This window comes from Manis javanica, chromosome 9, assembly GCF_040802235.1.
Source record: "Manis javanica isolate MJ-LG chromosome 9, MJ_LKY, whole genome shotgun sequence".
Lineage (NCBI taxonomy): Eukaryota > Metazoa > Chordata > Mammalia > Pholidota > Manidae > Manis > Manis javanica.
In genome coordinates this window covers 8599616-8625751 of record NC_133164.1, presented here as the reverse complement: position 1 = coordinate 8625751, position 26136 = coordinate 8599616, and the positions used below count along the sequence as shown (strand labels likewise).

Sequence of the window (26136 nt, the reverse complement as noted above, 5' to 3'; positions counted from 1 at the left end):
GTAACATTTCATGCAACAACATTAATGTAAAAATAATCTACTTTGTATCATTAGCTGCTCTCAGTGTTACTGAAAATTTGATTACTAGAATTTAAAACAGGAAGTATCTATAAGTTGGTTATGTGTATTTGAATCGCCCCTTCTTTTCATGGAATGATGTTCTACAAATGATGGACAAGTGGCAAATGAAAGAAAAGATTCATAGCCACTCCTGAACCACTAGTGAAATGTGCTAAAATATTTCTAATACAATCAGTTTTTGTTTTCACTAATTCTCAGCAATAAAAAGTGTGCCTATTTTAGAACTAATGTGCTAAATTAAAAAGAATGAGATGCCAGTGTAAACAGAAAATGGGAAAGGAAAACACCGACAATTGAATGAGGGACACCAGAATGAAAATACAAAGAGAATTGGTATTTTAAAAATACCAAAATGAAGGCAGACATTAATTCAATGAAAGGTGGGTAGCGTTTTAATAATAAAAAATAGTTATCACAGACCCAATTCTATAAAGTAGTTAAGTGAAGAATGGATTTAAAGACACACAACTTCATATCCTCTCTACAAAGATAGGTATTATCATTTCTTGCCATATGCAAAGAATTTGAAAAATTACATTTCTATTATTTGAAACAACTAATCCTTATAGCCCTCGATTTCCACAATTATGATTAATAAGCTACAAGCCTGATAAAAATAATGCTTTCATAGTAAACATGTAATCAACTTTCATCTGAATGCACTAGCGTACTTATTTGACTTTTATGATGAGACTGAAAGTAACAATAATACTGCATATGACAGTTGTTTGAAAAAGAAAAGACAATATTAACTTCTAATTATCTTAAAATGATAGGTTTCTTTTATTGCCCTATCCATGTGGTTCAAGTAAAATTCTAAACGGCATTCTGCAGTGTAACATTTGTAGAAATGAATCAACATAATCGAAGTTTTGCAAATGTATTTTAGGAAGTCATTTAAGTAGCAATGTATCTTCTACCAACTGTGTCAGCGGGCGGCCTGACAATTGTCACTTACTAGAATTAGTGCTGTCATCCTTGGTTCCGTCGAGAGCTCCATCGGGGTGCATTTGCAAGTAGTAGCCTTGCCTGCAATATAACCTGGTCACTATACCCTTGAGCTGGGGATCTGAAAGGCAAACATAGTTATCATAAGCCTCATAGTGTGCCACAGTTGCGTTTCGTTTTTCTTTTTCAGAAGTAAAAGGGCATTTTGCAAGTAGCATCTTTTATTTTACGTCTCCCAAATTTATCTGTATTTATCAAACCTATAGTATCATAATTAGAGAAGGTAAAGAAATGCAGTTGTAAGCTACATTTGTCAGCTGCAGAAATAGGTAATTTTATGAAACTGATTTCTGTGTATATAAATTAGTAGTTAAGACAATTAAACTCCCTAATCTATTAGTTTAATTATTAGTTAAGTCCTAAACGAATTAGTGTAATAGTTGAAATGAATGTCATTCAGTATGGGGGTGCAAGTTTTGCCAACTTCTGGCTCTAAGAAATCTTTTTAAAGGCTTTATAATGGATTTTTCCTTTTGCTTAATTTGACAAGTAATCTCAAAATGTGTAAGATCTGTATTACAATAAACATACTAACATTCTTAGATACACATTTTTAGAAACAGTTCTGATATGGAGAAAGCTTCCTTGAAGTCTAAAGGGTCACCTTAGCTTGAATGGAAGCATTTCTGGTACTTAATGCACAATCCACAGGAAAATGGGAAATTGACTTCTGAACTCAGGAGGAGGGCACAATGCTATGAAGTCAGCTCTGTGATTATAATCTGCACAAATTAAATGAATTGAACAGATAATCCTACTCATTTATATAACTAGAAAGAAGAGTAAAATTATACAATATGGGTTTTGATTCTCAACCAAAAGAGCCTGAGGTAGTGGACAGTGGAAGTTTATTAAGATGAAAAGGGAAATTACATGGGAACAGACTTCTCATTTCATGATTTGTTGAAAAGACAGCCATTCTAGTGACCCAGTGCTTTGCAAAGAACCAGTTGTACCTTTGAAAATAAATATTTGCATGTGGCTTTTCAAAGACCATCCCCACGTCATGATTAGGTTTGCTGTGGGACATCCTCCTCACCATGGCAACTGGCATCTCTCCACAGATGCTGAATGGGACATGCAAATGTCATGCTGTTGACACAGAGGGATGCTACAGAATGATGAGACCTAGTGCCTTGTGATCACAGAAAAATTGTGGGCTGGCAAACAAGTGACCACAAGAAACACACATGCACAAAAAATCAGCTATTCAAAATGACAATATCTTAGTCTTTCCTTTAGTTCCCAAGAAGTTAAAAGGAATGCCAACATCTGTTTCTACATACATCTCATATCACTAATAATTTGAAAAATGACTCCATGGTACACAGATTTTCTTCAAAGATGGGATGATATTGAAGAAAACCTGGAAAATAATGCATGAACACCACAATATCACAACATCAATGTGACTAAACATATTAGAATCTGAAATCTTTTAGGAGACTGAGATTGTAAAAAGAAACATCTACCTGGTTATGAGGATTGTGTTGCATATGTTCCTTATTGCGAAGGATGTACCTTTAAAAATCACATAATTCTAAGATGTGCATTACTGAAAATTAAACCACTCTTGTACCTTAGTCTGCCCATAACCAAGTACAACTTGACTAAACATCAACCCTCTCAGTACTAAGGGTTGCTTTTTTTGGTGTTGCTGCATCATATCGATGCTAGTCACTGAAAATAAGTAGCACAGAAAAGAAGAGAACAAAATAAAGAGGTGGGAGAGTTTCTTAATCACCATGAAAACATTTAGATAATTTTAGAGATGGAGAATTTTTCTGCAAAACCTATATGTTCTGAATCACTTATTTTTAGTAATCCTATGCTTTAGAATCTATATATTCTGGACTTGAATTAAGTAGGTTAGACAAGGCAATAAGACAACACATATAACCCCTATGGGCTCCCTCATCCTTACACAAAGAGAACCCTTCTTTTTGTTTTTCTATTACCAAAGGTCAGAGATAGCAAGTGTTTTTGAGGATGTGCAGAAATGGGAACCTTCATACATTGTTGGTGGGATTATAAACTGGTACAGCCACTGTGGAAAACAGTATTGAGGTTCCTCAAAAAATTAAAAGTAGAACTACCATATGATCCAGCAATTTTACTTCTGGGTATTTATTGAAAGGAAATGAAATTAGGATCTCAGAGACGATCTGCATCCCATGCGCACTTCAGCACTAGTCACAATAGCCAACATATGGAAACACCTACGTGTCCATTGACAAGTGAATGGACAAAGTAAATGTAGTATAATAGTATACATATATGTATATATCCTTATATGTATGTGATGGAATATTATTTGTCCTTCAAAAATAAGGAAGTTTTGCCATGTATGACAACATAGATGAACCTGGAAGACGTGATGCCAAGTAAGTCCTTCTCGACCACACCTTATTTCTAATAAGGAAATACAAGTAAACATGAAATGGTGTTTTTTGAGCTCATTTAATTTCGAGGAAACAAAACCAAATTCATTTCTATTTATCTAGTTTCACCTTATTTGGTATTTTCTTTTTAGAAACCACAGTGACATCGATGGTGCTCTTCTCAAGCCAGGCACTGTTCCAAGCACATTACAGGATTAACTTACTGAACTCACCACAATTTATCGAATAAGAAGCCCATCGTGAAGACGAGGAAGGGGAGAGCGCGGAGTGATGAAGTGACCTGACAAAGAGTGCTTACCCGATAAGTGCGGACCTGGGGTTCGAGCGTGATCCTGCCCACTTAACTACTGAACTGTGTGGCTTCTGTAAATTGCATGATTAAACTTAACCAACTTAAAAACTTAAAATGAAAACCAATACGTTTTTTTAAAAACTAGGTTTTCAAAGATTAACCCCAGCTGTGTCTGACCCCAAATTTGTGATATAAAGCGATAACATGAAGTTAGAAAGGATCAAAGTTCTTGAAAATCTCTCTTAAGGTCCATCCTACTTTGCCATTGGCTGCATTTTCAATAGATCTCTACCCAGGAAAGCTTCCCCCAGATTTCACATTTACTACGTACGTTTGAATTTCTTTCAGCATCATTTTCAGTTCTCCCAGTTCCACCGGCCCAGCCTTGACTACTTATGTTAACAGTATGGGCGCCCTGGGATCGATGCCTTGCTTGTCTTTTTTATTTCAACTAATGAGCTGTCCAATCCCCAAAGATGCTGTCTTCACAACCTCCCTCACTCCTTTCCCTTGTCCCATTTTCACTGCCAGCAGCCGTCCAGCCCCTCGTGCCCCTCCGGGGAGGTCGTCTTGCCTGCAGTGTGCCCTGTGCCAGTCCCTCGCATCAGGAAACAGGCAGTGAGTCTTGGCAGCCCACGGCACCACTCACAAACCCTGCAGGGGCAGGGCCCCTTCTTAGCTGCCTGGCCTTGTTGCCTACAGTTCCCACACCATCCCCTGCACCCAGCGCAACCTGGGTCACCGTGGGCTGCCTACAAATACGCCGTAATCCCTCACATGTACCCTGCTCCCTTTACCTTCCTGTCTCAAATGTGCCCACCTTCACATAGATGCCCCCTCGCTTATCTGTACACACACGCCCACATGCACACATCTTCGCATGGTTAATTCCTGTCCTTCTTTTCCTAGTTCAGCATTATTAACACTTCCTCTGGGGCACTTTTCTGACACCTCAGACAAGATCAGATTCCTCCTTCAAACGCTTTGAAGGCAACATTCTTAATAAATATAATTTATTTTTTTTAAAACAGCAAAAATATTTCACTTTGAAATGTTTTTAATACATTAAAAGATACAGGAAACAATACACCTACATTCATGTAGCCACCACTGAGATTTAGACAGATGTTAATATTTTGCTTTATAATTCATGGTTTCAGTTTCACATTTGTACAATTACATGATTGATATCTGGCCCCAAACTGGACTGTAGGTTTCATGAGGAAAGTTGAAACTATGATATTGCATTACATCTCCAGGGGCTTGATAAATAGGAGCTGTGAAATATGTATTTCTTGAATGAATATTGATAGGGTGTAATTTATCTAGTAATTTCATATATTGCTGGTAAGAGTGAAAACTGGAACAACATGAAAACCCAGATGGTAGTAAAGACTTAAAAATGACCACAACTTTTGACCAGATAATCATACTTTCCAGATTTCTAACTTAAAAATAAATCCTCAGTGTTATAAAGTTCTGTGTAATAACATATGTACATAGAACATGAGCATGAGTAAATAAAAAGTACTATCTAAGGGGAAAAATATATGGGAGATAATACATCAAAATGATAAATATAACTGAATTTTAATGGTTACTGGAATATTTATTTTTCAACACTTTATTATTTGCAGAATTTCCTGTGTAATAATGGCATGCTAATTTTGTAATGGAAATGCAGGAATTTTAATAAAAGCTGTCAATGTTTTTGACAAAGAATGAGTAAAAATAACATTTTGTACATACTTGCAAATAATACTGCATACATATATGCAAATAATCAAAATGCATATTACTGTTGTAGAAGAACTGGTTGCCCCAGATTTTCAAGGATTCTAATTATCAATTTCTTTTTCTGCATACTCACATGCCCATGAAACCTTTACTATGAGCCTCACTTATAAAATGGCCATTGTGAAGTATGGCTATTGACAGCTTAAGGTCAGTCTTTCAAATGACTAAAGCAAAAGAAAACAAAACCTTTTCCCAAAGGCCAAAGTGTTTAACCAAGTAATCATTGCAAAAACAAAGCAAGCTTATTGAGAAAATAACCATATCAGTTAAGTGCAGTCAGGCAATGGTGTAGCTAAGTTTCTAGATCTACCATGTAGAGGAGAACATAACCCTCTTCTTTCTCCCTCGACATCAAGTCTACTAGGTGCTGGACAGTTCATTACATGTATTACTTCATGACTCTGGGAGAGAAAAGGTGACAAAAAGGGACCGAGGAAATCTCACGCAACCACCAGAATGGAGAGAATGAAGACTGGCCAGTTGGAATAGAAGAATATGCCTCTGAAATAATAGCGTCCAAAGTGGGGCGCCTCTTCCCAAAAAAGGAATGAAAGGCAATACATTGTGGCACATACAGACCCAGTATTAGAACTTCTTGTTTGTGTATTCTCTCAAAAAATGAGAACAAAATTAAGCGTTGCTAATATTTAACGTAAATTGACATCAAAGTCTTCAGGGTCACATGTCACATTGACCCTTGAAGTACCTGAGGTAGGTTGGGCCATCCTATTTCTGAGAGGCCGGCACAGTGACCCTGGTTGTCAGTCATTGTTCCCAACAAATCCTTTGCAATATATTAAAGTTTATGTCTTTTTGGCTAAGTAGATTTAAAAGTTATATAGTTGAACTCAAGTTAGGATATTTTAGGGGAAAAAAAAAATCCCACAGAGAGAGTGTGGATTAAAGGTGATAAAAAAATCTAACACCTAAAAAAGCAAAGATGACATCTCTCCTACATGGATTATGTAGTTAAAAACAAGCACGCAAATAAATAAAAGCAATGATAGCCTGATCAAACGCAGAGTCATTCTTAAAAATGTCAAGAAGATGATCTGAAATACATATACTATGATAAAAAATGGAACATCACCCTAAATGAATATTATGCCTTGATAATATTCAGTGATAGATAACAGTGACAATATTGCATGCGTGAAAGAAACTTGTATTAAGAAAAAATCTCACTTTTTTCTTAAACTGATGGGATAAGGTTTGAAGACATTCGTTTAGTGAATGTTAAATACAAGCCTTACAAGAACAAGGATTTGCATTCAATTCTGATATATCCCAACTCCTATAACCTGGACTTTCAGTTAATAATTGAAGGATGAATAAATATCTGAAGGCCCACACCTATATTTTAGCTAGCCATGTAAAACATGCAAAATGCTTTTCCACTCATAAATTGCTAGAATTCTTTATTCTTTTCTAAAATGCTTATGCATTCAGAAGATATACTCTGCTTAAGGAAGTATGAAAGCTTTGTCTGTCTTAATTATTCTTTTCCTTCTGTTCTTTTATTTTCTATTTACTGTACCTGCACATTTTGCTAATGTGGATCCTCCTTGTGCAAAATGCTGTACTAACTATGCTCTCTGATACTAATTAAAATAGAAATAATGAAAGCTAATGTGCATGAGGTTCATAATGTATTAGCCTCAACACTCAGACAGAACTGAAAGAAATGCAAATCAGTTCAACTGTCTTCAGATACAGAGAAAAAATACCCCACATTTTTAATTAAAACAATCACTCTCTCAGAAGTGGGTTCATTTAAATCAATCACTGTCACAAATTGTTTTCACACAATGTACAGACTGACAAAAGAGAAATCAGGATAACCTTTAGAATGATGTATACATTTTAAATCATTATTTAAATTGAAATATATGCAATACGGCATGTATTTTTATATAGCAGATATATAAATGTATATTCAGCACACATACTATGTTTATTGACACATAAATTTCAGAATTAATTGGTTATCAGTGTAGGTTCTTAAATGTCACTCCTATATTAGCTATGGAAAATCACATGTCCTTTACAGGGTAAAAAGCAACTTTGGAATAGACATTTCTATAGCAGATCTAATTAGACTTTGGCACTCCTAGTAGCAGAAAATAGTATTGTGAATATTTTACCCAAAGCCATAAATTATCATATAATTCAACCATAAAAATAAACCATGACCAGGAACCCTTCCAAAAAGCTGAGGAAAAAGGGTAGGATGGGGAACTAGAAAAGTGATAAATGAAACTAAAAAGTATGTGAAAATCCCAGGAATTTCACTCCTAGGAATTTACCCTAATAATGCAGGAGCCCAGTTTGAAAAAGACACATGCACCCCTATGTTTATCGCAGCACTATTTACAAGAGCCAAGAAATGGAAGCAACCTAAGTGTCCATCTGTAGATGAATGGATAAAGATGTGGTACATATACACAATGGAATATTATTCAGCCATAAGAAGAAAACAAATCCTACCATTTGCAACAACATGGATGGAGCTGGAAGGTATTATGCTCAGTGAAATAAGCCAGGCAGAGAAAGTCAAGTATCAAATTATTTCACTCATATGTGGAGTATAAGAACAAAGAAAAACTGAAGGAACAAAACAGCAGCAGACTCACAGAACCCAAGAATGGACTAACAGTTACCAAAGGGAAGGGACTGGGGAGGATGGGTGGGAAGGGAGGGATAAGGGGGAAACAGGGCACTACAATTAGCAGACATAATGTAGCATTTGGGGTGGGGAGACATGGGAAAGGCAGCATAACACAGAGAACACAAGTAATGACTCTATAGCATCTTACTACACTGATGGACAGTGACTGTAATGGGGTATGTGGGGGGCACTTGATAATACTAGTAACCATTATGTTGTTCAAGTAATTGTACATTAATAATACCAAAATAAAAAAAAGAAATTTGTGAAAATTGACTATATCTTTCTGTTAATTCCTTAGGATGGCATTTCATTTCCTCCATGAACTAAGCCCATGCTAACTTGAGAGCCCCATCCCTCTAGGAATCTTGTTTCAGCTATTTCAGTGGTTGCCCAACCCACCACCCCAATCCAAATGCTGTTACTATGTCTGTTAAGTTTTAATTGCTGCCTCTACAGCCTAGAATATCCTCTCCACCTCTGCCTAGCAGAATCTTATCCCTGGAACTAGGAATAGAATCTTAGGTAAAAAACAGTCCTTTCCCTCAAAGAGCTTGCTGTCCACTGAAGGGCAGAAAGGGAAAACTTATCATATGGCTTTATGTCAATTAGCCATGTGCTAAATTATTGAATTTACAGGTCTTTCTGTCCTGCAAATACATTATAAATCTTCTGATAATTTGCATTCTGTATTATTCAAAACAGCCTATCATGCTTTGCACAGAGCAGCTGCTCAACAAATATTAAATGACTGGACTTATTTTGTTTGTCTTTAAAAGAATTTATATAGATAAAGATACAGATACAGATACAGATATAGATATAGATATAGATATAGATATAGATATAGATATAGGATAGAACCTAAATGAAATTCAAGGTAAAATGCATTGTTTGTACCTTATTTAAGAATTGTAGGAGCAAAGATGCTTGAGATGAAGATAAATACGGGTTTGAAATAGGAACACCAATAATTTAAATTTTTTTTCTAAAACAATTTTGTCCAAAAAAGTCCCTTTAAATAAAATATGTTAAGAAAACAACAGTGGGTAAAGCCTCTACTTAAAAAAATATATTTAAGAAGATCATTAAAGGTAAGGCAGGTTGTAATCATCTTGCTTAATATCTGACCCTGAGGTCCAAGGAGCAGACAGACCTGGGAGTGATATCTCAGGATCCTAGTGAAGGTTGAACTCTCACTAGCTTTTTGAATATCCAGTGTCTACAAGCTCCAGAAGGAAGCAAAATTTTGGAGCTCAGTCAGTAAAGCACCCCTTTCTAATACCATTTTCCAATGAGGTTGGGTGGTAAGATTCTAACATATCAGAGACACATTGGAGCTCCTATAGCCCCAACATAGTTCAGAATTGAACAATAAAATGGCCAAAATGTTGGATCTGTTGTTCCACCTTACTTATTCTTCACCTATGAAGATGAATAATTATATCATAAAAAGTCGTGTGATTTGGTCCAGTAACTTACTCGTTCTAAATTGTTATTCTGTATTTAAAAATTAAATTATAAATGACAATTATATAATTGCAAAAGGCAATTCTATACAAAATCCTTGTATATATTTAAGAAATTAAAATATGTGTCCCTCAGTGACAACATTTGAGATCCAAGTCAATCATTATTATTATCATGTCTAGAAAAAGCTCTCCCAATATATGCTATGCAGGGTTTCTAGTTTGTAAATGACTTCATTTTCTCCTTGCAGGACACATATACACATGTGCAAAGAAGACATATGCTGTGTCTCATTCAGAGTGGTGATGTGTTACTCTGTGCGTCCTCTGCATTACTTACAAATATGAGCACAATATTCATGTTCAGATTCTTCATTAATATGTCAATGACACGAAACCTAAAAGAAACTCAATATTACTTTAGGACATTTTATATCTTCTTTATATTAGCATAAGTGTTAGGAATGAGTATGCTGCCAAATGCGAGCATAGTGTTTCCTAGATTGCTAGGCACATAATGAAACATTTTACTTAAATTTTCAAATGCTATTGTCATAGAGTGGAGTCTGAGATTCTTCCATTGAATTGCTATCTAAACACTAATGATTGGACTCTAGTTATACATTTTGGTATTTGTGTTCCTAATGCCGTTTTCAGATAGGTATCTCAAAGGAGTGTTCAAAATCATAGCAACACATTTGCAAAAAGCCTATATTACCAAGTATTTCTTGTTAAATTACCAGACTCTTCCATGCTTATTCAGTAGGTCTCTAAATGTTTGAAGATAGCTTTCTTTCTATTTCCTCATTACAGAATTTTTTTTGTTATGATAACTACTGGGGCAAGAACTACTACAGACCTCTTTAGGATGACCGATTCTGAAAGGAGACTGTGCCAGCTTGAAATACTCATAAATTCTATGCTGAACTTGTGATATCTCATCACAATGAAGACACAGACAGACACACCCCAAATAGCAAAGAGAGGGGAAAATAGCTTTTATTTTACCATATAAGTAGCCAAAATCACATCCTTTGATTTTATAAACAATCCTTTTACTTCATGCTGCTCAACAGAAGAGCCACTTTATACTAATTATAATACAATATATAATTATATATTATAAATATTAATCATGCTTCTCACTATGTTCCTCATAAACTTTGAGGCTAATCAAATGTAACTGAATGGCTTGAGGAACAAAGGCCTCAGAGTGTTATTAGCATTTGCTAATATTTTGTGGTCAAATACAACCATAATGAACAGATTTCAATTCAGGAAATATGACTGAAAAAAGAATGTGAATGTTACATGAGTCATAAGCCATAATCTGAGAGAGTTTAATGATTATGCAGACTTTGTTTAAAAGCCTGAGTGACTTCTAAATCTGACCAAGACAGAGTACCAGAAGTGCCAGGGTACCAGAAGTGCCCTCATGTGTGAAACAATAAAATGCACAACAAATTGAATGTTGTAAGACACTGGACATCAGGAAAGGAAGGACAGTATTCTCTGAGTGATAGAAAAGAAATGAGGTTGCCTGAGTTTAAAGCCTTGAGAGAGATTCTGGGTGCATGGTGAAGGGAGGAGAGCCCAGTGGACACTCTAAAATTGAAGAGATGGAGCTAAGAGTCCAGAGAGGTCAAGAGAGACATAGCACTGGAAAAAAGAGCTGCAGAGAGACAGGGCTTCCAAGATCTGCAGAGGGTTCCCTTGAATACTCAGCTGCACGCTGATCAGAACTGTATGTGAGGAAACCAATCCAGGCTGGGGGAAGCCATCGGAGAGGATTAGGAGTAACACTGGAAATAGTGCCTATCCCCTCTAGCCACACCAGAAAATTTAATAATTTATGGGACATTGAGCAGAGTACAGATAGGGTCTTGCTTCAATAGTCGGGGAAAATGAGCCTTAGTGTGAGCACTGCTTTAGTCTCACCTCACATATTTTTAAACTAAGAACTAAAAACACATCTACTGTTTTCACCTAAGTTAACTGCGTCATCAAGTAGGCTGAAGAATATTTATAGAAACACAAAAATATCAAGCACCCAACAAAATAAAATTCAAATATTTGGAATCCCCCCAAAAAATACCAGGCATGCAAATAAGCAGAGAGATGTGACCCATAAGGGGGAAGAATCAATAAGGCAAAACTGACCTTAGAACTGGCCCGGATGTTAGAATATTAGACAGAGAAAGACATGCAAACAGCCATTACAGCTGTACATTGAAAAAGTTAAGTACAGACATAGAAGATATAAAGAAGGCCCAAAATTTTACAGGTGAAAACCACAATTTCAAAACTGAAAAAATACATTGGATGAGATTAATAGCAGATTAGGAACTATGGAAACGCAAGTGGTGAACTTGGAGACATAGCAATAGAAATGGTTCCAAATGAAGCCAACACAGAAAAGAGAGTAAACATTTACAGAGCTTCAGTGAGCTTCAGGAGCATAACTTCAAGCAGTTGGATATATGTTTAATTGGGACCTCCAGAAGAGGATGTCAAGTGGCAAGAAAAGAAAAAAAAAATTGAAAAATAATGGCTGACTGAATTGAGAAATTCCCAAACTGGTGAAAACCAAAGATCCAAATAGCTTAACAAACTCCAAAGACAGGAAACATGAAGAAAACTACACCAAGGCACATGATATTGAACATACTCAAAACCAGCAAGAAAGACACGATCTCTTTTCTTCCCCGAGTCAGGAAAAACATATTGCATATAGAGGAACAAAGAAAAGAAAGACAGCAGATATCTTCCCTTGTAACAATTCAAGCAAGAAGACAATGGAGCAACACCTTCAATGTACTGAATAAAAAATAATATCCTAAAATTCTAAAACAATGAACATATCTACCAAAAACAGAGGTAAAGACATTTTCGCTCATACAGAAGTATCAGCAGTGGACCTTCATTAAAAGAAATGATGAAGGAAATTCTTGAAGGATGAAGAAAGTGATACCAGACAGAGATCCAAATCAAGTAACTAAGATCACTGAAGATGGAAAATACTCAGGCCAATACATATACATTTTTCTTGTTGTTTATATTTCTTTAAAAGATAATTGACCATTTAATCAAAAATAATAACAATGTAACATGGGGTGTATAACATGTAAAAGTAAAATGTATGACAATAATAAAGCTCTCAGAAGGGAAAAGATGGAAATAGACTATATGTATTCAAATACATACCACAGATGCTATTAGAAAGGCCCCCACTTGGTTTAATGCTCACTGATGCCATCTTGAAATTCTTAATTTTTCAACAAGAGGCCCTGCATTTTCATTTTGCCCTGGGTTCATGGCATTATACAGCTGCTTTGTTCTTAGATATGACACCAAAAGCAGGACCCATTGAAGAAAGGTTTGATAAACTGCAATGCCTAAAAACTCAAAACTTCTTCTCTTCAAAATAAACTAGTAAGAGAGTGTAAGGACAAATTGCAGACTGGCTGAAAATATTTGCATGTTTTATATCTGATTAAAGGTTTGTATCCACTAATGTATAAAGCTCAATAATAAGAAAACAAAAATTGCAATAAAACAAATGTTCGAAATGATACAGAAAATCAGTAAGTACATAGGATAAAAGATCTAAGACTTACAGCATTATATGTTAAATTTAACATACTCAGTTAAATTACTATAAAGAATGATTCACTTCTCCTTTCAGAAACTAGAAATGGAATTCCCTAAATGTAAGGAATCTAAAAAACAACTATTTGACTCATTCATAGAATTTCCACAGCCAGGCAAACCCTGTGCAGAATGTATTAGCTTCCTCTCCAGCTGTTACTACATTATATGAAATTGAGGAATAACAGACAAAAAATGTGATGTTAAAGACTCAAGGACATCTCTTGAAATGAAAGTACATTATTGTTTAATAAAAAAAATTAATAACTTTCAGTGATTATTACATTGCAATCAAGATACATCATATTACATTAACCATGTAAATAAGAATTACAGTAGATGTATAGTTTTATTAGCTTTTTTAAGAGAATTGCAGAGTAGTAAACTTGGAATTTTGCATGAATAAAGTGGTTTCAATTTTTAGCATGCATTTGCTTTAGGGTGAGGAAGAATTTCCCTAAGTGGACTATGCCAAAAAAACCCACAAGAAATCAGGACAGTGGGTGAATTTAAGATAGTAACTACGTATGACAAAGACTGATCAATATATTTTTCAGAGTTAAGGGTCATACATTCGAGACACAGTATTTCAGGGCAAGTACAAAACCCATTTTGCCTGTTCACATGTAGAACTTACACAGACACCTCCCCAAGTGGGCACAGTTGGCTGTGTGAATAGTTGGACGAGGTATTGGTAAATACTTTAAGGGTAAAAGAAAGGTGCAGATATCAGTGACCTGCTTCCTTCTTAGTTTCTGTTTCAGATGTGTGTCTTCCAGCTGCTTCTATGAGGAGATGACAGTCATACACTGTCTTGTTAGCCAATATCACTGCCTCCAGAGCTTCTAGAGCAGCAGGACGGAGAAGACACTCTGAGACCCTATTCATCACAACTGACAAGGACACTTTGAACTACAGAGGAAAAACATTTAAACCAGAGAAAAGAAAAAATGAAAATGGCATCTCCTGGACATCAGTGTGGAGGTGACATAAAGAATGATACAGAATTTAGTCCTGAATTTAGAGTTCAGTTGTGACCAGGTATATGTACATTGAAAATCCAAACCTGCATATTTTATCACTAAGAAGTAATACTTTTCCACCATTTTTATTTATTAATGGCAGTTCATAACGATTTCCTCAAACAATCCTTAATGGCACATCAGTCACTAAAATCCTACAAAGCTATAGGAAGAGATCAAATCACATTGGAAAATAAGAGAAAAATCTCCCTCCCATGTTCTAAGTACATTTTCAAAAGCCAAGATATGTAACTTGCTTACTTAGCAGGCATTTCTATTTATTTATTTATTTTTATTTTTTACTGAAGTATAGTTGATATACAATATTACATTGGTTTCAAGTATACAACATAGTGACTCAACAGTTATCTACATTATTAAATGTTGACCCCAACTGATGTAGTTACTATCTGTCAATATAGGAAGATGTTATAGTATTATTGACTATATTCTCTATGCTGTACCTTCATCCCTGTGATTAATTTATGATCGAAATTGTGTGCCTCTTTATCCCCTTCACCATGGTAACCACCAGTCACTTCTCAGTGTCTATGTTTATTTCTTTTGTTTTCATTTAGTTTGTTTTGTTTAGATTCCCACATACAAGTGAAATCATATTGTACTTGTCTTTCTCTGCCTTAGCAGGTATTTCATGAACATCTACTTTGTCCCAGCTTCTTTGCTTAGCCAGAGAAATTACTGTCCAGTATTCCTAGCATTAGTAAGCCAACATATGATGTGGTCCAGAAATAATGAGGCTACATGAACAGAAAGGTTCAACACTAATCATAGCACCGTCAGAACAGCTGCCATCCCCTAAGCACATACTTTGGGCCAGGAACTACTCTAAGGGCTTCACCTGCATCGACTCACTCAATCCATAGTCACTTTTTGAGGTAGGTGACATTATTATCCATATTTTACACATAAGGAATCTGAGGCTCAGGGTGGTATGTGACATGCCCAAAATCACACAGGAGGGAAAGGATGGAGCTGGTATTGAAGCCCCTGGAGTCTGGCCTCCACCCTGTCCAATATCACGTGGTCGGCTGTGGTTCACGTCCCCACTGTCCTCTGAGCACTCAGAGGTCACAACGACTTGCTGAAAGTGCACAGTGTGGAGACAGCAACAGACTGGAGGACAACGGTGGACCTGGTGGGCTCTGGTGAGACTGTATCAGAGAATGTTTATCTGAAGAAGACAAATTTACTTATTCTCCATTATTTGTGGGGCTGTCCTGAGAACACAGGAGAGTTACTTAGTCTTCCTTTAGAAGACGGAAATGGGACAAAAGGTAGCATGACACCAAGGCTGAACATGAACAAGGGTGGTGACTGCCATGGTCACTACGACATTCCAAATGTCCTGAAGAACACCTGTCATACATTAAGTGGTTAATAAATAATAAATAAATGATCAATATATGAACAAACGAATCAATAAGGATGATGACATTTCCAACACTCTGAGCTGTTCCATGAAAGAAAGAACCATCTCTCCCGCAAAGTAACGGGCTCTCTGGCACTGAAGGGCTCAAGAAGAGGTTAGGTTATCCCTTCAGGGAGCTGGGCAAAGAATTGCTACTCTAATATCAACCTTGCTTTGAATAAATCATTTATTTGAAGATACAAAATATGAGAAAAAGCTGACTTTATTTTAAAAAGTGGAATCCATTAGCACTTGAAAGGATGGTTTGAGGATCACTGTCCTTCCCCCCACACTCAAGGGCATATGGTAACGGGGGCCCCTTTCCTCTCCCTAGGGGCTGCGCTGGCAACAGTTGGGAAGGGAGGCAGGGTGGGTGATCGCTGAGGCAGAAGAGAGCAGAAAGGGAAACTATTTCTTACTAAGTTGTTAAAGGGAAACAGACCTTGCTTATTAGCAGAAAGGTTTAGGTGCCGGAAACCTGTAGCAGTTCAAAGGTCGAGAATGTTTGATACCTCATGAGGTATCAAACTGTCCGGGACAAAGCTGTAGTCAAGCCAGGTGTATTTTAACAGGAATTAGATCTACGTAAGTCTGGGAGAAAAAATGCAGAAAACTTAATTCTAAAAATATTACTTTAACTCTATTTCACAAATATAGTTACACAGTCATAACATGCTGATTTAACAGCCAACCCCACTGTTTGAAGGCGTCTTCAGGGTGCAGGGTGGACAGGAGGAAGAGAAGTGGGGGAGCTGATTGAGAAGCAGACCTTCTCTCTGCCCTCTCCCACCTCATCCGAATGTACACTGAAGTCCTAAGTCTTGCTTTTTAAGCCCTTTGCTAAAACTGGATTTGCGGTTTGTAGCCTCGCCATCAGGTCCATACTTTTAATTTCTGAAAAAGAAAAAAATGCTGGGAAAGGTCATACCCAGAGACCATGTTCTGGCACCCTCCTGTAGAAATGGCACAGGGAACTGCTCATTCCTCGTCCCCGTGTGGTCTGCGCCCCCACGTTCACCTCCTGCTCTGTTCCCTGCATGAAGGCCCTCTTCAGCCTCTTTGACCTATAACTGATCTCAAGAGGCCCCTGAGAAAAGTCACCGGGTCCTGGAGAGGAACCAGAGAGGCCAGGGTCCCCTGGAGCAGCAAAGGGGCTCCAAATCTGGAAAGTTTGCAGTCACTGGTCAAGAAGCCTGGTTTCAGATAGCAAAGAATAACACAAGCAAATTGCAAAGCAAAGCCTTACTCTCAGAAATGCCACTATCCATGTGCATGCCCTTGCCTGCAATTTTCTTTTTTCTTTCATAGTATAATTTTGTAGGGAAAAGAAATTTCAACATTTTTGCTGATTTTAAAATATCGGTTCAGTCCTTCAGCATGCATGTATGGAAACAAATTAAAAACTTTGCATTTATTTCCAACTGAGTACAAACAGGGCTTAGACCCAAATCTACTAGGAAGCTTAAGGTGTTTTCCTCCTTAAGAAATTGGCAGCTTTATGTGGACTTCAAGTTGGAATAGATAGAAAACAGATCAAAATAGTATGAATTAAATATTCGTTTATAGAATGCCACTGGCCAATGAAGATAGCCATCCTTTACAACTAACTGAAGAATCTGTGGTATAGACATAAATACAATGAGCTGCCATCCTAACCCAGGTGGTTAATGGAAGGCTTTAGAGAGAAAGCGAGGTGTAAGCCAAGTCAGAGAAGCCCTGATGTGGATGGTGGCATGAGGTGGGGCTTCCAGGTACGGGGAATATCCTTATGGAGGAAGTGGTTTCCGGAGATGCTTTGACTAACAAGATGGATTTAGGGATGATGTTAGATCGGGCTGATGGCAGCCTGCCGGGAGCTCTGGGCGTATGAGACTCAAGCTAGGCAGTTGGCACATTAACAGTGGAAAGATAAAAGCATGTTTCGTCTGCTTTTTCTTAACTGAGACATGATCTGATGTTGTGACATTTTAGAGAACACTGTCACTGGCAAACTATAACTCTACATGCAATGAATGCTGGGTAAAATGAATTTGAAAAATTTAACGTGAGAAATTCACTGGATGGTGTTTTTAAATTTCCAAATCCAAATTCTAAGCCTTGCTATAGAAAATGTTAGCTGTGTGTGTGTGCGTGTGTGTGAGTGAGATGAAAGTTCAAGGCTGGCTGCTTGTGGCCCTCGTATTGGAAGACTTTTAAATGCTGTGACTTCAGATCATTCAAGATGATTCCTATTGACATTTCCATATGGGATTAGTTTAAATAATATTTTAAGCAAGCTTATTCTATTGCTTCATGAAGGGAGGATATGTAACAAGATCATTAATAGAGAAATACACATACACAAAGCATTAAATCCCTATCAATATTTTTCTGAAATGTGCTCATACAGCTAAACAAATTAGTATCTTGCCAATCAGCTCAAAGGCAGGCAACTTCTAAAGGCCATGCCTTCTCTTTGAAATGAGCTTCTGATGTAAAACAAGAACAAATAATTAGAAGGTATATTTCCATTTATTTGTGTACAATAGCCCTCAAGGGAGTACCAATTAGAAAATGAAGTTTTAACTGTCATGATGCCTGATTTAAGGTAGAAACAGGCAAGAACATCTGAGCTACAATTTCCACCTCCCTGGAGAGCTGCTGTCCTTTTTATATGTACTAACATACTTTGGAGAAATGATATAGATGTAAACTTTGTGTCTTATCCAGACTTTGTATTTTCTAGAATTTAAACCCTCAAGGAATTATAGAATTATGCCTCTAACTTAAATCATAGGATACAGAAATGAAGAGAAAAGAACAGCTGAACATGTTTACAAAGCCACACTTGAAGAAACCCACCCACTTCCATGCTCGGAAACAAACTGCAAACCACAGATCAAAAACATAATGTCGGGTTGATGTTTGATCAGATTAAAGAAGGGGGAATAGCATTTTCTTGAGGCTCATTTGACCTGGCAATTTTAATGCACATCTATTTTGATCTTTAGGCCAGCTCCTGTACTAATCAAAGAAGACTTGGATCTGAGAATATACATCATTTATTTGCCACCTGGTTAGTGAGAGACGGAGTTGATTCCAAATAGAATATGTTTGGGCTCCGAAGGGTGGCGCTGCTGTGCCTACACATCCACATATTTATTACACACCCCTTTATGCCAGTTATTTCCTCTGCCTCTTCTGTCCAAATACCGCCCTATAGCTGGACCTCGCCTAGACATCCCCCCATCTATAAAACGATCTTTCACCCACTGTGGGGAAACAGTCTTTGTGTCCTTGATTTGGATATTTTATCAAACCACCTTTGTTGAGTTTTAAAACTCAATGTATTTAGACAAAACAAAGCAAAGCAAAAGTGTAGCTCCTCTATAGTGGAAAGGGTTGTAGTTAAGTGTGGATACAAATCTTGACCTATGCCAAGGCCTGAGCACAAGGTAAGAAGGGCTTGTGTGTGGATTTCAGAACCTTTCTAGGGAGGAGGTTTGGCGCATTCTTTTTGGGCGGCTGGTTCCTATCCTCCGTGGAATTCCAGCAAGTTCTATTTGCAACTGGCTCACCCGAGGAAACACTGATCTTGGGCAGCCGAGTAATCGTGACTTCTCAAGACTCCTTACCGGAACCTTTACATCTGCTGTGCCCTGCAGTGCACACGGAGAGCCATTTGTGGACTTTTGTTAACTAAGCCCCACCATTAAAACGAGATCTGCATGTTCAATAGATCGTCCGGAAAGGCAAAGCTTTAAATAAAACTGGGACTAAAAAAAAAGTCCCTAAACCCTCAAATCTCAGAAAGGACAGCATACAGTAGGTTATAACCGTGCGGGTCATAACAATGCTGCTGTTCCCCTGCAGCATACATGGCGGACCATGGTGTTTCCCAGTCAGAGAACAGAGTTTACGCCTCTGTACAGCCAGAACCAGGTCATCGGGTACCCTGGGGCCTCATGCTGCCCTGGTGATGCTGTGCAGCACAAAGGCCAGGCCCAGAGGTCCCCTGCTGCTGACAGCCCCCCGCCCCGTGCCCGCAGGACTGACAGCTAGGGTGGGATTCAGGGTGGAGAGCAAACACCGGGACTGGGGGCCAAGGTGGAGCCAGTTTCTCTCTCCCCAGATTGGTGAGCTGGGTAAATGCTTGTTTTCTCATCTGTAGGAAGATGAGTGGAATCCTGCCCACCCATTAGGGGAGCCCCCCCATGAAGTCTGGTACACGTGGCTATGAGAACTGAAGTAGGCCTCTAGGGGAGGCTATGCAGTGAGTAGATTTTCTCCTCTTCTGCCATTTCTTTCCCTGCTCCTTATATAGGAATTTAAATCAGAATCCCCAAACTATAAATCTTTGGTAAAATCGGAAATAATATTATAGTGACGGAACAGATCTCCCCTCTGTTCTGTGCCTCTTCCTCCACAAGATCCCTGCCAGTCACCACACTCCAGATGCCTGGACCCTCTCAACACCCTTGCCCACCCCTCTCCAGAGCTTGGTGGAATGCACCCCGTTTCTAGATGCTCCCGCTCAGGATGGGCCCCTTGTCCCCCAGCACTCAGATAGGAGATCCCAGGGGAGCATTTCAGATCTGCCTCCTTCCAAAAAGCACCCTCGTGCCTGGAATCGCCTGGATGCATCCTTTGCCCTCCCCCCACCCCCAGCCCCTATGCTTCCCACAGAGGAGCAGCCCTTGAGATCTGCTCTGTCTCCCAACATGTAGAAATAATGGTAATGACAGCCCTCACTTAGCGGTCACTCAGTACATATCAAGCACAAGACATAGGATTTCATAAACGTTACTTAACGTGATCCTTAGAAAACCATACAAATCAATTATTATTACTCTAATTTAATTTCTTTACATATGTTTAATTTGAGATTTAATCAAATAAGGAATGTGACAATATTCACACAGTATGTTGTAAATCTAAGTTTTGAACCCTGTTTTCAAAGCTGCTGGATGTAGGAATAAATTATTGAAGTATTTTCATTTATTCTGCTGGTCACTCTGAGCTATACTACTCTGATGGAGCATATTAGAAACAGGAGAAGAAGACGTGGGATGACAGCTTTACATGTATGTGCAGACAGCAAGAGTGTGTGTGCCAGAGGGAAAGAGGTTGAGACAGACAAAGAGAAGTCATCCAATTATTTGATAGAATTTACAGTAAAATTGTTAATAGTATCAATGGCTAAAGTTTAAGGAATCTATTATTCACATTACAGGAAAAATAAATAACTCATAGTCAACACAAAGATGCAAAAGAAACAGCTTCTCTTTTTACATTTATTTGCTGTTTCAAAGTATGTCCATTATTCAAACTCATTTTCCCCTAAGGAAAACTGTCATTTATTACATAAAGACTTTTGACATGAAGATTTCCATGTAAGTCCTCTTTGTACATTCTTTAACAAGTGTTTGAGAAACAAAGGAAAATGATCCTCACCCTAATTGTTTGCCATTTAGCCACACATATTATTTGGGCATCAGAAAAGGCTTTAGTAAAAGCTAATTAAGATCAGGACGTTGTTAACTTGATAATTCTCTTAGCCGCCTAAGGGAAGTGCCTGTGCTTTCCAATTCTGTGGGCCATTGAACTCGTGAAGCCAAAGGAATTAAAGCTGTCATGACTCATACCATGCCCCCAAAATGCCCCAACCTCAGAGTTATCTGTTTTAAGGGAAAATGAATTAGCAGAAAACGACAAGGTGGTTTGTGGATGAAACCCTGAAATCCGACCACAGTGCAGTGGTCAGACATCTGCTAGCTCTGTGGTTTGAGGGAAGTCAGAGCCTCCCAAATTTCTCTGTAAAGTAGACATAAAAATACTTGGCCAACCAACATCACAGGATGTTACGTGAATGTCATACATCATTTTAAAGGAACAAGGAGCAAAATCAAGGAATGTGGGGAAAGCATCCAAATCTTATGAGAGCAGGTTAATTATGTCTGAAATGAGTTTTATCCCAGGCATATGGTAGGTCAATAAAGAGGCAAGTGACAAGATCCTACGGAGATGTTTAAGGTCCTGCTCTGGTAGCTGGACTGTTAATGATGCAGGCAGTTAAGCTGTCACCTGTGTCGCCACGCTGTAATTCACAGGGCCTTTCTCTAAGGTGGGAGCGGGGTGACAGTGAGAAAGGCACTGACCTGGGGGCCGTGCAGGCGGTAGAGATGAGCAGAGTGATTGGAGCAGAGACTTAGTCTCTGTGTTGGCTGCCCTCCATTTCAAGCCAGCCTCTGCATCTTCTTACAGGCTCTTTTCTACTCACCCTGACATCACCTCTCCACCCAGGACCTCCTCTCACAGGTCCTTCCTGACCCCTGCACCCAGGGATGCTTCCAGTCAGCTTGTACCCGCTCTCACGCAACTTACGGCCAAGTACAGCTGTTACAGGGACTGTGTTGCATTGTGATTATCTGTTCACGGGGTTGTCTTGCTGTGATCGACAGAATAACGGTTCCCCAAAGATATCCAAATCTTATTCCCTGAAATCTGTTAATATGTTACCTTATACGGCAAAAGGGCCTCTGCAAATAGGATTAAGTTCATGAGACTGCCAAACAAGATTCTCCTGGGTTATGTGGGTGGGTCCCGTATAACCACAGGGACCTTAGAGGAAAGTCAAAGGCAGGCATACTGTGGAATAATTACCAGGCAGATGCAGTGTTGGGTGGAGGAACGGCCGTGTGCCAAGGGATCCAGATGGCCTCTAGAAGTTGGAAAAGGCAAAGAAATGGATTCTCCTGTAGCGCTTCCAGAAAGGAATGCCACCCTAGTGACACCTTGAGATTGGTGCCAGAATTCTAACCTACAGAATCATAAGATAATAAATGTGTGTTGTTCCAAGCTACTGAATGTGCGCTAATTTGTTACAGCAGCAATAAGAAGCGACTGTAGCTGCACTGGGTCTGTTGGCACCTCAAGTGGAGGAACTGTACCTTTGACTTCCTGTGGCATCGCATAGGTAGGCCGGCCCCCTGTGTTTGGGGAAGCATGCTCACTCATTAATGCAGCCTTTCCTGTCCCGTCCGACCTTTGTAAAGGCCCTTTCCGTCTGGTTGAGACGCGGAAGGATGGAGTGTTCATAATGACAGGAGGCCTTTACATTTGGAATAGCCCTGTGGAGTTTTAATGGTGCTTTCATATACCTTAACTCAATTCAGATTTACTAACTCCTGCTGAGACTGGATTGTATCCATATTATGATTAAAAGAAGGTACAACTATGGAAGAGAATGCAGAAAAATGAAAACAATTGCACGAGTATTTGAGCTTTAAATTTTCTTGGGTGTGACCATTGTAACCATATTTTATTTTCTTTGCCAGTACTGCTAACTGAGGGAATAGCACCTGTATGGGCCAGGGACTTGTAACAGTCATGGGTGAAAGTATGTCAGCAATTATCTATCAACTTCTATGAAGCTCCCAGTCTTCAGAGGAACTAACTGAGACCCATTTTGTCCAAAATACAAGGAAGAAGGACCAGAAACCAAGTCCGGCCCCACATCCAGGGCTACTACAGGGAGACTGTGAGTAAGAATGTCCACTCTCACCCACCACTGAGGCCAACATGCTCTTTACAGCACATTATAGTGTTTACCATACACCTGTTGACAGACTCCGCTGGTAATTAATTTAGAATGGTTATTGGTTGGTGGGGGACCTGAGCTTCTCAAACTCTCTTCAATGGTTTTGGCTATTCTGTCAGTTTCTCTTCACTTTTAAGATAAAAAAACAAGGAAGAAAGGAAGATGAGGAGGGAGTCTATTCAGTAACAGTGGGGTCAGTAATCAAGACTCAAATGTATCTGCACTTTACTCTGATACTAGGTTACTTGTAATTTTACATTCCCAGCACAATTTGCGTTTCTATCTTTGAGAGCCCAGTGTGGAAAAAGAAAAATGATTAACTCCATTGTAGCTTAAGACAAAAAGTAAAACAGCCGAAAGAACTTTTTCTTTTTCTTATTTAAGGGCCATGTAAAGAATATTAATCTATCCAGTACAGAATTTTTTTCAAATCATTAAATCTGGGACTTTAAAATCAATTATTTCCTCGATACATCTTTGGTAATTCAGCTTCTGAGACTCAGCTAACAATCTCTCTCTGGTTTTCCTTAAGTCAAAGCCTAAGCATCTTCCTTTTGTCATAATTTCGATGTGTGTATACACTTCAGAGATCTAAAATGCCATTAATCTTGTAATAATTGTTTGGGAAGGAACATTTTACTTTTTCCAAAGTAAAGTCAAATTTTAAATGAAGCTATTGGATTTTCAAAAATTTTTGAAGTCTGATAATCTAATTTCCTTTCAAAGGTCTTGCTTCTTTTACAAATACAATAAAACCATTCATTTCAGTACCTAATTCTCTCAGGTGAGACACTTCATGAATCTCTTCTCTATTTCTCCTTTTAATTCCTCCCCCTGTTCATTCATTCACTCAAAGTTGGTTTTGCACAATAGAAAAATGCTTTGTTCTTATCCTGGGCATGAATATAACATGTTCTTTCACATTAGGCAAAGAATCATTCCGGTTTGTAAGACCCTTTAGAGGCAGATGAAAAATAATTACTCTCATTAGAAGGGACACTGAGGTACAAACACAGCTGTCCAAGAAAAGTACCTTAAGCAAATTAAACTGTAAAAGGCAAGAAAACATCAATATGCAAAGAATCAACTTTCCATACTTTGCATTCGTAATTAGAAAGAGCAACATCTTATGTTTGATATTTAGAAGGCTAAAAGATGGAGGCAGGAATTCTTCAGAATTATCTCGGGTGCTGACATAGATGGTACAATACAAATGCTCCAGTGATTCCCAAACATTTTCATGTAATGTATTCTCAGTGGTAGAGGAAAGGCAGTGGCCGTCTGTGTTTACAGGTAAGTCTGAGGGAGGTGGCTCCTAACAGCACCCAGTAAACAGGAGTTTCTCTGGAATCTTGATTTTACTCAATATTTTTGAAATTTGTATTCTACGTTAATAATATGATTCTGTTTGAAATAAAATATTTTGAATGACCTACCATAACTGAAATCAATGCTGCATAAAGATACACGTGTGGTGTCTCACACCCCCATATACTGCTGTGCTCAAGGGCGTCCGGACCCATTGGCAAAGCATGCTTTGCATACTTGGTCTGCTACTGAGGCAGAACATTGTTATAATTTTGTGCTCAAGTTACCAGTCTCATCTATATATTTTGCCTTTTATTTTCTGACTCAATCATCCTTCCATCCCCAAGTATAAAATTTACAATGACCACATTCACACTAAGTAAGGTGTCCTTGTATTTCCTTTTTGTGCACACCTACCTTCCAGAGCTCCCCTTTCCAGTTTCAATGTCCTGTATATTTCGCTTCTGCTCATCGAGCCTCACTCTCCAGCCATTACACCCCCTCCTCAACAATTTTATGTGTGTTTTATCCTATTCACAGACTTTGGTTTTAATAGTCAGATCTTCTCACTGTGTGATTCCACAATAGAGCAAAACATGCTGTCACTGAGGTAACAGGAGGTCCAGTAAGAAGATGCTGGTGCCGCGCCACAGAGGGATCCAAACAGAAAGGAAGTCCTCTTTGGCGTGGAAGAAGAGAGGAGAAGTGAAAGCAGATCCTTTCTCTGCTTGAGGAAAGTTGTGTTTTTTCTCTGTGTATCTGTGTGCACACAAGCAAGCACATGTGTGTATCTGTGCGTGTGTGTTATCTGAAATGGTACAGTGCTGTGTCATAACCATGGCACATCAACAAAATGAATCAGGAAAACCCTTTCTCATCTGGCTCTGGCAGTGACTGACCACGAGACCATCATAGGGGATTTCACATTTTCAGGCTTTATCTATATTTGTGGGTAACCTTACTATAAAATGAGATTATTGAACTAGATGATTTTTAAAATTTTTCCTAGGCAAGATGTAGGAAAATACACAAAAGCACAAACAAAGATAAGAAATATTGGGATAAATAACCAATACCCAGTCTAGATATCCAAACTGATTTGTATTCATATTCCTAGGGATACGTTACAAACGTGCTGTGCAGGGAAATGTGTTGTTATGTGTGTGGAAGAGGACGGTCCCGATCAAGAGATGTGCAGGAGGGTTTTCCCCAGGTCCAGAGCCTGCCTCCTCCGTGTATGTATATAGAGTTTGGCTAAAGCACACTCATATGCACTCTCTCATTTGAGTCCTACTTTTGAGGAGAGCAAAACAGACATAATTATATTAACTTACTTGACAAACAAGGTCTAAAGATTAGAACAACTGAGGCATTTATTCAAAAGCGTAAGACTCTAATCTGAAAGAGTTCTGCAAGACTAAGACAGTTTGGGG

General features: G+C 38.3%; 1 protein-coding gene across 6 annotated transcripts in view; it reads right to left on the bottom strand.

Annotated features, from left to right (window-relative positions):
• The window catches only part of FGF14 (fibroblast growth factor 14), a 562413-nt gene that overhangs the window by 124329 nt on the left and 411948 nt on the right, over positions 1 to 26136 (bottom strand). For all 6 annotated transcript variants that reach the window (XM_073212385.1, XM_073212389.1, XM_073212388.1 and 3 more), the window contains one exon: positions 1040 to 1150. In XM_073212385.1, the coding sequence (XP_073068486.1) occupies positions 1040 to 1150 (111 nt within the window). The remainder of the gene's footprint in view (positions 1 to 1039; positions 1151 to 26136) is intronic.